Here is a 15,251-nt window from a genome sequence, read left to right on the forward strand (position 1 = left end):
GTCCTTTCCAGCAACAACTCTTCAGAAGCTTTTTTAAAAGAATTAATCTACCCAACTACGGCTTTCCGCTCCCGAAATAGTGCTTTCATCGATTCAAAACCATTTCCTAGAAGACACGAGTGAACAGCAGTCCGATACGCATGTGCAAGCTCAACTGATGTACAACCGCTGACGAGCAAACCACGGCCATTCTGGAGAGCTCTGGAGGCTTTGGTCACCTCCCAACCATCACCAGCCTCTGCAGCACAGTACCGGGGTTTTTGGTTTTCCTCAGAAAGTAGCATATATAGTATTACCTACCCTCTTCAGCCTTGCACACGCTGCGTTTGTTACCAGCGTGCTAACCCCAAAGATAAAGGCAAACGCCGCGCCTGGCTGCTGGGTAAGCGCTTGCGACTCATCTTTTGAGATCAGCTGAATCCTCTCCGTTACTTCTGTCAACACCAAGCACCGAGAACAAAGGCACAAGATTACAGGGATCTCATTAAGTACGTTTGTTCCAAGAACAACAAATGTGTCTACTTCCCTCTGATGACCTGGGGAAACAAAAAAACCCTTCAGCACAGACAATTTATTTGTAATCAGTTATGAGCATTGGAACGGGTAATATCCAGTTTAAGAAAAATAAAAATAAAATCTATCTGTCCTAAACTTTCTATATCGAGACCTTGCGAACAGCATCATTGTTCTGTTTGAAACAGAAAGCGGGGAATGTACATAATCTGCAAACACCAACACACATGAAAAATAGAACCCCCAACCCCTAGGATATTAAGTGAGCCACTTAACTAAGTATTTAAAACCTCTGCAATTATTAGTTTATTAGTATCATCCAGGATTCAGATGTTCAATATTTCTCCTGAAGTTATACATAAATGCAAATTGAAATAAGAATCTGAAAGTCAAAATTGTATAACAAAACAATACTCCATCACAAAAGCGTGTAAAATTACAAGAATGCTTTTTTTTTTTTTTTTTTTTTAAACACTGGCACTTAAGAGAACCATAATTTTGTAACCACAAAATCGCCAAATTGTCCCCCAAACTGGTAAGCAGGTATATGTGAAAATAGTTACAGTTGCCAGCACTTGAAGTTTTACTAAATATGCAAAAAAACCCTTAGCTTTGGTTTTGGAAGAGAACTATATTTGACCAAATTAGACATTGTTGGTATACCATAAACATTTCACTTTTTAATGCAAAATTTAATAAAATGTACTTTTCCATACAGCTATATTTAACTTAAAAATGGGCAAACATCAAGAGTGCGGTATAAAACCTAACAGGAAAAATACATCTTATCTCATTTTCAATTTGAGACAATATACAACTTTGTTTAAAGGGCTAAAACTAGAATTTCAAGAATACAAATATGAATTTACATAGATTTAACAAATAATAATGGTACCATTTATAGAAATCTTAGAAAGAAAAATCATTTCTCGTGGGCCATTTGCTACCAGGAGAGTTTCATGGTATAAAGCCCGTGGCCATCACCAGACCTGTCACCAAAAAATAATATGGTAATTTCATGCTTTTAACTTTACACATTTTTAGGTACGCTCATCGCTCGAAGTGTTCAGAGATTTACAAATACAACTTCCATTACATGGTAACGGAGTCACACATGTAAATTTCTCTACACTGGATGGACATACACTCTTCCTATGGGTCCTTCTAGGACAAAATTTAACAGTCCCTCCCGCCTCCCCCGCCCTCCCCACCCTCTTCCCCAAAGTATTAATTTCTGTAAAATTGAACTCTATACTTCTCAACTCTCCAAGACTGGTAAACTCATGCAACTCAACAGAACATTACATTTCACAAAAATCTGAACAAATATCAGCTTGTTGAGACTGAACTTTTTTGTTTTGATTCCAGTTACGGAAGAATATTTTCTTTCATCGTATGCCTATATATTTCTTTTCTTACCCTATCATGATTATGCAGGGTATGCGGATCAAAGCTTTGTTTATCAGCTGGTTATATGAAAGATGAAAACTGTAATATTCCCGTGATCCCATACGGGCATTCAATAAAGCAAAAGATGAGTTCCCCTCAAAAAAAAAAAAAAAAAAAAAAAAAAAAAAGAGAGAGAAAAGAAAAAGTATGATTTTTTCAAGGGCACCTATTAAAAGGACAACAATACTAATAAAAAAAAAATTGTATTTACTTTGAAGCATTCAGAATGTCAACAAAACAGCTGCAACTTTTTTTTTTTCCTTTTTGCAATTACAGAGTGGTATTCAGTTAACAGAACAACAATTATTTTTTATGATGCATCAGAGACAACTGAAGATGAGAAATGAACTACATCCCCTCGTATAACTAATTTGTGCTGTGCACCAACAAGAACCTGCTTTAAAACTCCCATGCCAATTTACAACCCCCACACTGTACCAGGCAAGGTTAGTGGCCATTGAAATACCACTAAGGACAGGGCTATCTAAAGACACATTCGGTAGTGTGTTAACTATACAAAAAAAGAGACACTGTACAGTTTAAAAACAAATCTTACACAGCCTTACATTTCAATTTTTTTTTTTTTCTTTAAAAGGAGTGAGTTGTGTACAGGGGGGTTAAATGCTTTATAGACAAGAAAGAAATTGCTCTAAAAGAGACTTATTCATCATCATCATCATCTTCATCCTCCTCCTCTTCCTCTTCTTCATCATCTTCATCCTCTTCATCTTCGTCCTCGTCTTCCTCCTCCTCCTTCTTCTTCTTGCTCTTCTCGGCCTTGGCAACTACTTTTTTGCCTGCATCGACCTTCCCTTTGGCCCGGTATGCAGCAATATCCTTGGAGGAGAAAAGCAGGAAGAATCTCTCAAAGATTTAACCAGCCAAGAGCTCTGAGCAACTTCCAAACGGCACTTGGGGAAACCACGAGCCACCCAGGTGTCTGTCCCTTCTCTGCATCCACTGGGGGAGCACCGGGAGACACAGCTTCAGTTTTGAGGTGAACCCAGGCTCAACACCAAAGGGGAACCCTCTAACACAGAAATGATACTGGCGCGCTGCGACGTGCTGCTTATGGTTCTTGAGGAAGCTGTTAGGCTTCTGGGAACAGGTTGGAAAAGCTGCAGCCTCAGACGGTAAAGCCACAGCTGAGCCCACAGTCCCATAAGGATATGAAGTAGGGAGACCTCTTAAGGTCCCTTTCTAGCCCTACCTTCTACAAGGCCCAAAGAAACGCACAGGAAAATCCTTGTCTGAGGCGCAAAATTGTAATTAGCCATCCAAAACACGTTAGGATGACATGGCCTAATATTTGCAACGTTTTGCCTCTGCGAAGAGCACTTCTACAGAATTCTGCCTAACTGAAGTTTACAAAATAAAAGGTATAAGAACTTGATTAAAGGGTAGACAGTGCCACCTTCTGCATGCAATAAATTTATTCTAGTGGTTTATAACACACAAAATTCAGTTCCTGTTATAGGGGAGTCAAAACTGTACCTGGGAGACCAAGCCAGAAAAAAGGTTAGACTTCCCAACTTTGTGCCAAAATAATAAAAACAATTGCGTAACAGGATTCATCTACAGGACTTAAAGATACCAGCTACAGAGAAACGTCAATACCTTTACTCAGACGGTCCAAATCTTCAAATATTCCCCACCCAGTTAACATTATACCGCTAATCTTACCAATCCCTCAGACTCCCTTAAAATTTTCAGAAGATACGATATCACTCAGCCAAAGGCCAAGCAGTGAAATACTGAGATTCCTACACCTTAAAACCCCATTGTAAGTGTAAGAAATAAAGACAATACTAGAGATTAAAACATCTGGGAACAAAGATTAATAATTCTACCATTTAAAAAAATCTCTTATGAGTTGTCTTGACTGTAGGTACAATTACCACGCTGAAGAGTTTAAGTTGCGGAGGAAGGACAATGCGGGAGAGCTTCTAGACCTGCAGTTCTTCTCCAGCACATAATTAGGACTCAAAGGGGCCACCTTGCTCACTACAATGCTACAATTTTAAAGTGGTTTTGTTTGCCAGCAGGAGAGAAATACCCAGAGGAAGGTCACGGCACAAGAATGGATATAGGGGGTATACATTAGCTATAGGTGGTTGCTGATCCATTGTAAAACATCACCAGGGGAGGCCAACATGCCTCCCCCTCCTCCCTTACTTTTCCTCTTATTGGGATGGGAATCTGACTCTGGAAATAAAAACATATGTAACACTACTCCATGTGCGCAACACATTTCTAGAGCTTCAATTATGATGACGGGATTTAGCTTTAATAACTCAAGAAATCGTATGACATGCTGCTTCATATGTATTATTAACTATGTTAATTACTAGAAAGGAGATGGACACAAAATAGGTACAGGAAAAACACATGTCTAAAACTAGCATCTCATTAGCATTCTGACATTACCCCAATAACAACTTAAAGAAAGTATCTATGCGTATCAATTACCCTAGTGTTCTGGGATGCTCCTCAATACTTCCAAAATTAGGGGAAACCGATTTATTCTTTACTGGCATTACTTAATACTACCAACTTATCTCAGATCCTGCTGTGACCTATTGTTTTAATAACAATACAGGCACCATGGCATCTATTAAACCATCACTGATGGTCCTGAATTACAGATGAATGTAAATAGTTCAACGCAAAGGATGCAATTTAGTGTTATGGTAATAAACCGTATGCTCCCTCATGTGGTATTTTCCAACAAATATCATGACATTTGTCATTACCATATTATAATCTGTAAAAGCAGGTATCAGAGTAGACGAGAAAGAAAAAACCATCTAAGTTGTGGCTTGACCTCCCCAAACCATCTCCACAAATGTTGATGTTACCTTTTCATACTTCTCCTTCAGTTTAGCAGCCTTTTTTTCATAAGGCTGTTTATCATCTGCAGCGGTGTTGTTCCACATCTCTCCCAGTTTCTTTGCAACATCCCCGATGGACAGACCGGGATGTTCTCCTTTGATTTTTGGACGAAACTCAGAGCAAAACAAGAAAAAAGCCGAACTACAGAGGGGAAAAAAAAAAAAAACACAGGAAAAAAAAAAGAGAAGACTATTTTAATTTTAGACTTTACTATTACAGAAAGTTTTGTGGCCTTCATCATTGTTTCCTAAGGGCATTTTGGAGAAGCACCTAAGAGTGAGACAAACGTTTATTACTGTGGAAAGTATCAGAACTGAGTAAACTACTTGAAAAACTTAACACACCCTTGTCTCTTCAGTAACGCCACACATCTGGTCCCATTTTTGGCAAGACCCCTAGAAGGGCAAATTTTTACATACCACATGCAGAGAAAATCTTAAAAAAGGAGAATGAATGAAATACCAGGGGAGCAAAACGTCATGTCAGAACTGTTAAAGACAGAGAAGCTGCAATATCTGTTATGAAATTTAGGATTTCCAGATGACAGCATCAGCCCAAATAGGAACATCCACTTGTACAGGAACCTGTTCCCTTTAGCATTAGCGCCATTTAAAACACACACAAAAATATATGGCTACAAAGTACTGGTGTCTACTACCGGGTGCACCTCAAGTCAGTAGTTTTCATGTAGTGGCTCAAGTTTTAATTCTCCAAGCTGTTCTTTGTGCAAAACCATCCTTCTCACCTGTTCTGTGCAAAAGCCTCCTAATTTTAAGCGGAGTGCCAATCAAAAATTCTGCTCAAGCCAACAGATGGGGAAAGCAGGGCCTGAAATATTTTACTGTCATTTTACACTAGAATTACCCTCTTAACAGAAACTAGAAACATGAGTCAGAAGTGCATGTCGCCAATTTTTGCATCCCCTTTTAAAGGCTGACGTTATTCCGACTTAAAAGAAAGAGGGCCAACCTGAATCCATAAACATGTAATTCCTAACTAAAATTTCAACCTATCTTTATGCCACTGGTCAGGAAAATCATCTCTTGCATCTCTGAAGCTCCTAAACCCGGATAAAGTGATCATTTAATAGATACACTCCAGGTATGATGCTCCCGAACAAGATAACCTAAAACTAAAGATCTACTCACGGAGGCCTCTTCGGTGCATTTGGATCCTTGAACTTCTTTTTTGTTTCCCCCTTAGGTGGTACATAGTTTTTCATTTCTTTTTCATAACGAAGTTTGTCAGCCTTTGCCATATCTTCAAACTTCCCTTTCTCCTTAGAAGACATAGTCTAGAAAGCAATTAGAATCATAGAATATCTCAAATTGGAAGAGACCCTTAAGAATCAAAACATAGGCATTTTCAAAAGCATATCCAAGTCCATTCCAAAATTTCAGTTGGGGGAGCTAAAGGCAAGGCAAGAACAACGAATAGTTACCGCTAATCTTACAACTGCACTTCATACTTACCTAAAACATGAACTTTTAAATAAATAATTTACAGTCTCAAATAGTATTTCACACAAACCAATTGTTAAAGGTTTTCTGGTGCTTTTAAGCCGTTATTCCTACCTTCCATCGTTCTGAGCATTTTTTTGAGAACTCTGAAAAGTTCACTGAAGCATCTGGATGTTTCTTCTTGTGCTCCTCCCGGCAGGTTTGCACAAAGAAGGCGTATGAAGACATTTTACCTCTCGGCTTCTTAGGATCGCCTTTGCCCATTTTTGATGATTTTCTGTTAACAGAGGAAAAAAAAAAAAAAAAAGACACCTTCAAAACTTTTTACAAACCAATGTGGGAAGGAAGCCACAATGAAGGATCATGCCAAACAAGACACGTCGGAGCAGTATTCCAAAATCATACAACAGGAATAAGTTTCTATTCTGGAAAATTTACTGAAGATTCCTGCTGTCACCGTTTAAGGTGATGTGGGTGCAAGCAACCTGAAATCTCAAACGGCCTTCAAAACGTGCAGTTCTGGTTTCCTGCAAACAAAAATGTCCCTTCCATGCAATCCGAAGGCAAGCACTAGCATCAATGCAGTGGAGACTGCACTCCTTGATTACTGCTAGTGAATCAATCCTATGCTTGGAAGAAAAAAAATCATATTGAAAGGAGAAAAAAAGTACCTGAGTACCCTGTCTTAGGTGGCTTCATGGATTATTTTTTTTTTTCCTTCCTAAAGCCTATATTTCTATCCCCCTCCCCCAGAGGCCTTTGGTGCTCATTTGCAGAAGACATGTATTTTTTAATTTTTATTATTATTTTTGTATGCCATCACTCTCCTTTTAAGTGTACTGCAAAAACCTACTCCCTCTTTGTACATATACCTAGAAATACAGGAATGAAACACCTCACTTGGTCAAACATGTTATAACCAAGCCAGGGACGCTAAAAGTATGACATTTACATACGACTAGCAAAGCTGCACTCAGCGCGAGGACTATCTGATTCTTTCAGGGAGTGAGAGGGAATGAAAAATACCTTCCTGCAACTTTCACACCCAAGTCAGACATTCAGAGTATTTCTTCATAACTCCCTGGAAAAAAAACACTTGCACCCTGACAAAACTCAGCTCTTCAGCAGGAATTAAAAGAAAAAAAATAAAATAAAAAATAGGGGGGAAGCGCACGCACCGCCTGCCCGTATTGCCACAGAAGCAGCATTTCCTATCGGTTTGGCGGATAGACAGAAACAGATTTCTGCTCTGTGACTAAACACGTCCGGTTTGAAGTTTCTATCAAGTAAACAAGAGGGCTGAAGAACCGGGAGCCGCTCCTGTCTGCCATGGAGACGTTTCCAGAGCCAGCCTGCACCCGGGGCCGGGCCGGCAGCGGGGGGGAAGGCGGCCAGGGCCGGGGGACGCGGGTCAGGGGGACTGCCGAGGGGCGGAGGAGCTGCGGGGAGGACCGGGCAGCCCGACCCGCAGGCTGCAGCCCTACGCTGGCCTTTAAAAGCCTCCTTCCCGCCATTTTGGACGTTCCCCCTGCGAGAGGGGACAGAGGGAAACTTCAGGAGTCCCCCAAGAGGCCTGCTGGGGATGGGAGGAAAAAAAAAATAGTAAAAAAAATAATAAAAAATAAGAGTCCCGTTATTAGGGAAAATCTGTGAAAGTTTTATTTTGTCTTCACGCGAGGGCTCGCGGCCAGCTGGCGGCAAGCACATGCCCAGCAGCCGGCCACCGGGGCTGCGGCTGCCCGCGGGCGGCGACCCCCGCTCCCAGCCCGGGGACAAAGCGCCCTCCCGGCCGCCGCCCCCGCCCGGCCCACCCCCCGCGCCGTGCCCGAGGCCTGCCCCGCTCCCCGCCGCCATGAGGCCTGGGCCAGCGACGCGAGGCGCGGCCTGCCCGCCCCGCGCGGCCTGCGCCGCCGCAGCAGCGACGGTGGCGGCGGGAGCGGCCGCCATGGCGCAGGCTCCTGGCGGAGGAGGTCACCCGCCGCCGAGGCTCCTTCCATTTTGTGCGCTGAGGAGAAGCGAGCCGCCACCCCCCCAACCCCCCCCGCCTTTCCCGCCCCCGCCACCACCACACCCCCCCCACGGCCCGGCGGGCGGGGCGGGGAGGCCAGGCCGCGGGACCCCCGCCGAGGGGCCGCGGCAGGGCCGGGCGGCGACCCGCGGCGGCAGGGGCTGGGGCGGCGCGGAATGGCCGCTGCTGGCGTCGCCCGCGCCCGCCGCCGCCGCGCAGAGAACATGGCTCCTTCCTCCCTTCCCTTTGTGTGAGCGCGCCCGCTACCCTGGCGCACAGGCTCAGCCATTGCAGCCGGGGGAGGGCGGGCGGGCGGGAGGCAGACGGGGGGAGGTGGGTGGGAGCGGGGAAGGGGGGGCCCGGCGCGCTTCCAGCGCCTGCCCGAGGAGCCCCGGCGGAGCGGGCTGAGCCCCGGCGGGGAGACCCCCCCGCTCGCTCCCGCGCCCCGCCGAGTTGCGCGGCCCCCTCGGCCCCCGCTCCCGGGCGAGCGGCGGCGGCTGGAGAAAAAAAAAGTTCCCCCGAACTGCGCCCCCGCCCGCCCGAGCGCCTCTCTGCTCCGCCGCCGCCGCTCGCCTTGTTTTCTCGCTCGCGGCTCCCGTCAGCCATGTTATAGCCGGGCGGCCGCGGGGCCAGCGGCTCCCCGGCCCAAGCCCCGCTGGCCCCCCGCTCCTCCCGGCCCCAGCGGCGGCCGGCGGAGCACTGCGGCCCGCCGGAAGCCCCCCGCAGCCTCCGCCGCGCCTGTGCCCGCCGGCTGCCCCGCCGCCGCAGCGATGGCTACGGCGAGGCACCGTAAGCGGCTTACGGCGGGGCACGGCGCGGCCCGCGCCCCCCGCGGCGGGCGACCCTCGGCCGCTCTACCCCCCCCAACCCCGGCCCGGGCGGCTTCCTTCGCCCCTTCTCCCTCACCCCCTCTCGCCGCCCCGCTCCCGAAGTCGCCCGCCGCCCGCGCCCCCGGCGCCCCCGCCCCGCCCCGGCCGGGGGGCTCGCCGGCCGGGAAGGATCTCCGGGGCGCAGCCCGGGCTCGCCTTTGTGTGCCGGCGCCCCAGCCGGCGTTGCCCCGCGCTCGGCGGGCAGGCAGCGGCGGCGGCGCGGCGGGCAGCTCCGGCTCACCGCCCGGCTGCGAGCGAGCGGGCGAGCGCGCCCGGCCGGCCCAGCGGCCCCCGGCGCGTACTCACCCGTGTCAGAGTCGGCACGCAGCCCTCGCTCGGCCCCGAGCCCCAGAGACGCTACCCCGGCCGCCCGCCCGGCCCCAGCGCTGCCTGGGTCCCTGTGTAGCCCGGTGCACCGCAATGGCTGTGAGAGCGGGATCGATACGCAGCCTCCTCACACTCTCAACGCTGGTAACATTACTCTCAACACAGCCCCGTCCCCATTGGCTGCCGCCAAGCCAGCCGCCGCTCCGATTGGTCGAGGCCCTTCCATTGTCCTGACCAGAGAGCTCAGACGATTGGGAGCGACGCGGGACACGTCACTGAGGATTGAAAGGGCGCGCAAATATAAAAGTGAGTGGAGGGAGCCGGGCGGCAGCGGGATGTAGAGTTCCGAGGCGGCGGCTCGGCGCCGCGCTGCCGCCTGTGAGGAGAACGGACCGCCGGCGCCCCGCTTCCCCCCTCCCCTTCCCCCCACGGGGCGACGGGGGCCGGGCGCGGGGGTACCCCCGCGCCCGGCCCCCGTCGCCCCGTGGGGGGAAGGGGGGGCAAGCGGGGCGCCGGCGCCGCGGGCGATCCCGCGCCGCCCCATTTCACAGATGCGGAAACTGAGGCTCGGGGCGCGGGGAGGCGAGCCCGCGTTCTCTGGCTCCTCTTCCACCCCGCTCCGCTGCTGCGGTTCTGTCAGGGCGCACGATCTTACGGAGTAGTTTGGAGTGGGCTCTTTTTTTTTTTTTTTTTTCCTTTTTCCAGAAATGGGTAAATCATGTGTAAGAACAAGAATAGGATGGTCTTGGCTCATCTTCATAACCCCCTGGGTGATGAGGAGCAGGCTGGGGTGGCCAAGCAACCCCCCGGGGCTCCTCTGGAATGAAGTCCCGAGCACCAGCCCGGGCATCCCAGTACAGAAGCAGGCTGAGCTAGCAGAAAGTTGTCAATGTGGGCCATCTCTTGCCCATCCTTCGTTGCCACTCCTCTCCCTGCTTTTTTATACTCACTTGCACTGTACGAACGGCCTACAGAGGCCTATTGAGCAGAAGGGATACACCTTTACACCTGCCTCACTGTTTCCATCTGTTTTACTGGTGCAAAAACCCTGGGAGGAGCGCTGTTGTGATAAATCCAAAACCACTGCCCTTCCCTGGGAGGTGTTATCAGTGCACTTATGAAGTCACAGAAACTCGAATGAAGAGTGCTATATGCAGGTGTACATATTAAAAAGCATTCTTACCTTGTAACTGTTGTTACATTAGCAATATGGGTAGCAGGTAACATTAAGAGAGGGCGTGTATGATCCTTTAAAGTTTTGTAGGCCTCCTAAACATGAAAATAGGACAGATCCTCGTGTGACAGACCACAAACCCTTCCGAAACTTCATGGATAGGAGAAGATTTTAAGAGAACACAATAATTAAGTACATTGTCCAAATCAACTATTTACACATGAACGTTTGCAGCCAATAATAAAATTTAAAGTATTATCATCTGGCAAAAGAAAATAATCGATAAAGTCTCTATCTTTTCTCTGGTGGGACCGTAGCTAATAGCATTCAGTAGCAGGAATTAACTACAGTGGAAAGTGAATCCTACAAAGTCGTGCTTAAGGTCCCAAGTAAAACCAGCCTCTAGATCCAAGCGCAATAATACCACGTGCCTTTTCATTTAGCCCAACACTGCTTGCTTAGATCTTACTAAGAGAGAAACTTAGAGCATACCAGTCTATTAACTTTAGGCCTATGCAAATGGAAAGCTGTACAAATATTGAGAATTTAAAAAAAGCCCCAAACCCACATCTTAAAGTCATAATTGCACTACCTTCCAGTGCAGACAGGCCTAAGTTCAATAAATTAGCTTCCTCTTTCTTTAGATACGAATGTGATTAAAAAGAAACCAATATAGTTATACTGGTCCCAGCTCACTGCAGACACTTTTACGCTGGGATGTCTCACTTCTCTAATCGCTTGCATCCATGTTAGGTGGTTTAAGCCACTTTAATTGTATCAGTAGAAGAGTCATGATAAAATCCTGTGAGGATTCACCCAAGTGGTCACTTTGCGTGGTTCGTCTCTAGGAATTAAGCCACAGAATTATCCTGGGACAAATCTTTGTTCTCGTTCTTCCTTCTTTAAGTGGGGTGGTATTTCTAAGACGTTTATGAGACACAGTTACAACCACAGTAAGTCTCAAATGAGCAAATCCCCTAGCAGAGGCCACAGGTGCCGATCTGCTAGACGGAGTTACCATGTCGGATGGAGTGCAGCGACACTCTTTACACAAAGTCTCAGTCCGGAGTGTTACACACCAATGACTGGTCTCTGTCACTTTGACCTCTGTGTCATATTGGGCGATGTGAAACAAAAATTGCAATTTGTTTTCCTCTCTGGCTTACTTTCAATATGCTTTTGCGCACAGTACCATTAAGTCCCATGGAAGTAATATATAGGTTCTATGAAAGGATCTAATAGGTTCCTGTTTAGGAAGCTGGCAGCACATGTTAAGATGTATTAAGCTGAGAGTTGTTCAGCCTCACAAGATGTAAACCACCTCCCAATAAGCATCTGAATACGCAGCAGGGCAACTTTATCCTTCAGGAAGTTTATACCAGGGCTGCTTCTGAATGTCATTCAGACTCTCTACCCTTATCCTCTGCAGACTCTCCCATCTGAGAAAAAAATGATTTCTCCTCAAAGTTTTCCTAAGTTACTGGGCTCCTCGTGTCTGAGGAACAGGCCCCACAAATCATACACATTTTTACACATCTGCTGAGAGAATATTTGTATTAGTATTCCTTTGGTCTCCTTAGTTAATATGGAGCCCAGTAATTTCTATTCCAGATCCAATGCCCCAGCCAGTTGCTGCCGCTTGGCTGTGATTGTTGCCTCCTAACGTTTCTGCTCCTCCAGCTGGTGCTTCTTTCAAGATATTGCCAGTGAGAAGGCAAACAAATTCCAAAGTTTCTATCACAATTGTTTGGCAAGGGCTAGTGGTGCTTTATGGAAGTCAAAGATCTAATTCTAAAACTCTAATTCTAAATTCTCTAATTCTAAAATTGCCTCATTTGCAAAGAAGTGCCAATGGACACATGAACACAGCAGTTCTGCTATCTGGAACCATGTGAAAATACGTGAACAGTAAGGAACACTAATGTTTCTGTCTCAAGGGAAGTATTATTTTTTTTTTTGGGCTGGTTTGTGTCTTGAAGTTCAAACCTTTACACAGAATATGGAGCAGAGGAAAATTGTAAAAAGCAGAGGCATTTATGTGGCCTAGTGTATAAGAGCTGATAGCTTTGCACATGCTGAACTACTTTAAAAAGTTTCTGCCATGAAAACCAGGCCTGAAAGGAAGGAAAAGGAAGGCATTTATTCCCAGCCGTTGTCTAGAGCTAACATATTTAGTAAAGGGCAAGCAATGAGGAGGTTCTGATTACATGGCGTATTCCTGTAAAGGTTTTCCTTCATCTCTGCTAATTACATATATATATATAAGGCCTGTACAGGGTTCCATAGTCCAGTGGGTTTCTTCTGCCACCTTTGATGACAGAAATAAAATGAATTTACTCATCAGTTGCAGACCATAGAATTTTTTACAGAAACAGTATATGTTTCTTCTCTTGTTCATGCTGTGCCACATCCCTTTTGATACTTTACAAACGTGCCTTCTTCTGCAAACCTTATTGAAGTCCAAATCTGTTTTAAGTTACAATCCACGTGACAGGTGCAGTCACTGAGATCACTTGGATAACACGAGCCACCTTCAACTTCACGCACAGAGGCTTTGTCAGGTCATAACAGCACAATATGACTGCTCTGGAAAAAGAAAAAAAAAAAAAGTATGTAGCTGCACAGGAAGTTTCAAAACCCCTATTTAGTAATTTCGCTGTTTTGCAAACAAGAGCATACTTTGGGAAAAGTCACACGGATTGGATGTCATATTGCAAAGCAAGGAGTAAGACTGATTTCTATTAGATACGTGTTTTCAAATACTTCAATCTTTACAATATCCTTTGTATCTACTTATTTGAAAACTAGCAGAAGTGTTTGTAAGGAGCTTTTTGGTTCAACTTCTTGTCCACGCAAGGCAAGTTGAACTTGGATGAAAACATCAGCAATGTATTCTTAACCTTTTTTTTAAAACATCCTTCTGTTTTCCATTTTCTTTAGAGGTAATGGAGAAAGGCCTCCCCAAGGACAGAACTGTTCTTCTAAACAATGTATTGCTGAGTAGGAACAGAAAAGTCCAACTGAATGACGAAACCAGAGTTTTATTTCATTTATTTAAAATTATCCTCTCACTTCAGATCATCTCCCGTGTAGCTCACAACTGAAGACTTTCTAGCACAGACAAACAAGGATGGAGAATCCCAAGCACAGACCACCTGGCTGACAGTGAAGCCTGACCAAGAGATAGCTGCAGAGTGGGGATCTCCTTCTCTGAAGCTCCCAAAATAACATCGTGAAACACCTTGATGAGACTCCTCCAGCAGAATTTTTGAGGAAGTCACAGTATATAAAGAGCCAGACCTTAGAAAGCCTCTGCCCACTTGAGCACTGCAGTTGCTGACAGAGGTGAGACAATTCCATGAGATTCAGGAGACACAGGACGCAGGGCAGCACATCTTCCCTGGGGCAAGAAGGTTGCTGCTCCATGCCACCACCTTCTCTTGCAAATTTTGCTTTCTGTGAAGGACACCGATTACTCCCCAGTGGTTTTGGATGGAAGGTAGATGATTTCATAGCTTGCTTTGACAATGACAAGATGCAGTGTCATCACTGGACCTCCAGATTTTGTCACTCTGTCCTCCCTCCCAAGGAATAAGATCATTGTTTCTTCAGGTCAAAATTAAGAGAATATTACAGTGAAAACGGCACAACAAAAACGAGCTTGTCAATCAAATCCAAAGCTACTATTAGGCTATTTTTAACGAGCTCTGAAAGCTTCTCTCAACAAAAATGTTACATTTTCAGCTCAAAACAAGAGCAAAACATCTGCAGAGACAGGGCACCTGGGCACATGTACTTATGATGGGGCTACTGGTGATTTAGATTGTCACTGTTGCTTTCCAACACTTCAGCCATACAGCAGGTAGGTTGTTCACAGCGCACTTGGAAAAAGCACTGGCCCTATTTGCCCTTTTCCCGAGGCTGCAGTGCCAGCCTGTACGCAGCCCAGATGAACACAATTCTCAGTTGCTTATTAGATGCAGACTTATAACCAATTTTTCCCTCCAGCATCTTATTTGAAATCTTCAGGAGATACTTCAAATATTTCCTTAAAATAATTTCTGGAAGAGAAAGACTCCATTCAAAGAAATGAGACTTAGCGTGTCTGCAAATAGTAACAATGCACGGAATGTGCTTTGCTTTACCTTTCCGGCTGGATTTGCTCAGATTGCGTCAAGTAATCGGCATATATTGCTGGCTCTCTTCTATTAGTAGTGTGCATTATCTAGAGAACAGGGTTTCAGAAGGCCATTTGTCCTTTCAGCATGGATGAGTGGCTGGCTAGTCTAGATGTGCGAGTAAGTGGTAACTGCGGAGAAGCAGCAGCCAGACAAGGTAACCTCGGCTGACTAAAGGAAGTGGTCTGGTTGAGGCAGGCAGGGAGCAGGGATGGCACCGGTGCCGCTGCAGTGATTTCCTCACCAGGCTTCATGCACGAACCAGCTGATTTTTGTTGACATGTGAGCCCTGCAGACAATTCCATCATTTCTAGAGCTGATACGTTCTTAAATCAGGGTCAGTACTTACACAGTGCTTTTATCCATTGAATGGGTAACATT

General features: G+C 46.1%; 2 protein-coding genes across 2 annotated transcripts in view; both read right to left on the reverse strand.

The window, feature by feature from the left end:
• Positions 1-2,149: 2,149 nt before the first annotated feature.
• On the reverse strand, positions 2,150-9,681 carry HMGB1 (high mobility group box 1). Its single transcript, XM_063332185.1, has 5 exons — positions 9,498-9,681; positions 6,429-6,591; positions 6,003-6,148; positions 4,821-4,995; positions 2,150-2,799 (listed from the first exon to the last, which is right to left on the reverse strand). Exons 2-5 carry the CDS (start codon positions 6,576-6,578, stop codon positions 2,623-2,625), a joined length of 648 nt encoding a protein of 215 aa, XP_063188255.1. The 5' UTR covers positions 6,579-6,591; positions 9,498-9,681; the 3' UTR covers positions 2,150-2,622.
• A 1,170-nt stretch (positions 9,682-10,851) lies between these two features.
• LOC134514417 (uncharacterized) overlaps positions 10,852-15,251 on the reverse strand; it is a 46,936-nt gene continuing 42,536 nt past the window's right edge. Inside the window, exon 9 of the transcript XR_010070732.1 lies at positions 10,852-13,278. The gene's annotated coding sequence lies outside the window, so the exon portion shown is untranslated. The remainder of the gene's footprint in view (positions 13,279-15,251) is intronic.

This window comes from Chroicocephalus ridibundus, chromosome 1 (assembly GCF_963924245.1).
Source record: "Chroicocephalus ridibundus chromosome 1, bChrRid1.1, whole genome shotgun sequence".
In the NCBI taxonomy this organism is placed as follows: domain Eukaryota; kingdom Metazoa; phylum Chordata; class Aves; order Charadriiformes; family Laridae; genus Chroicocephalus; species Chroicocephalus ridibundus.

Coding starts and splice junctions, on each gene's coding strand:
- HMGB1 (XM_063332185.1), bottom strand. CDS start 6,578: ATGGGCAAAGGCGATCCTAAGAAGCCGAGAGGTAAAATGTCTTCATAC. Junction 4,996..6,002: donor AATGCACCGAAGAGGCCTCC/GTGAGTAGATCT, acceptor TCCCCTCTGTAG/TTCGGCTTTTTTCTTGTTTT. Junction 2,800..4,820: donor TGAAGGAGAAGTATGAAAAG/GTAACATCAACA, acceptor TTCTCCTCCAAG/GATATTGCTGCATACCGGGC.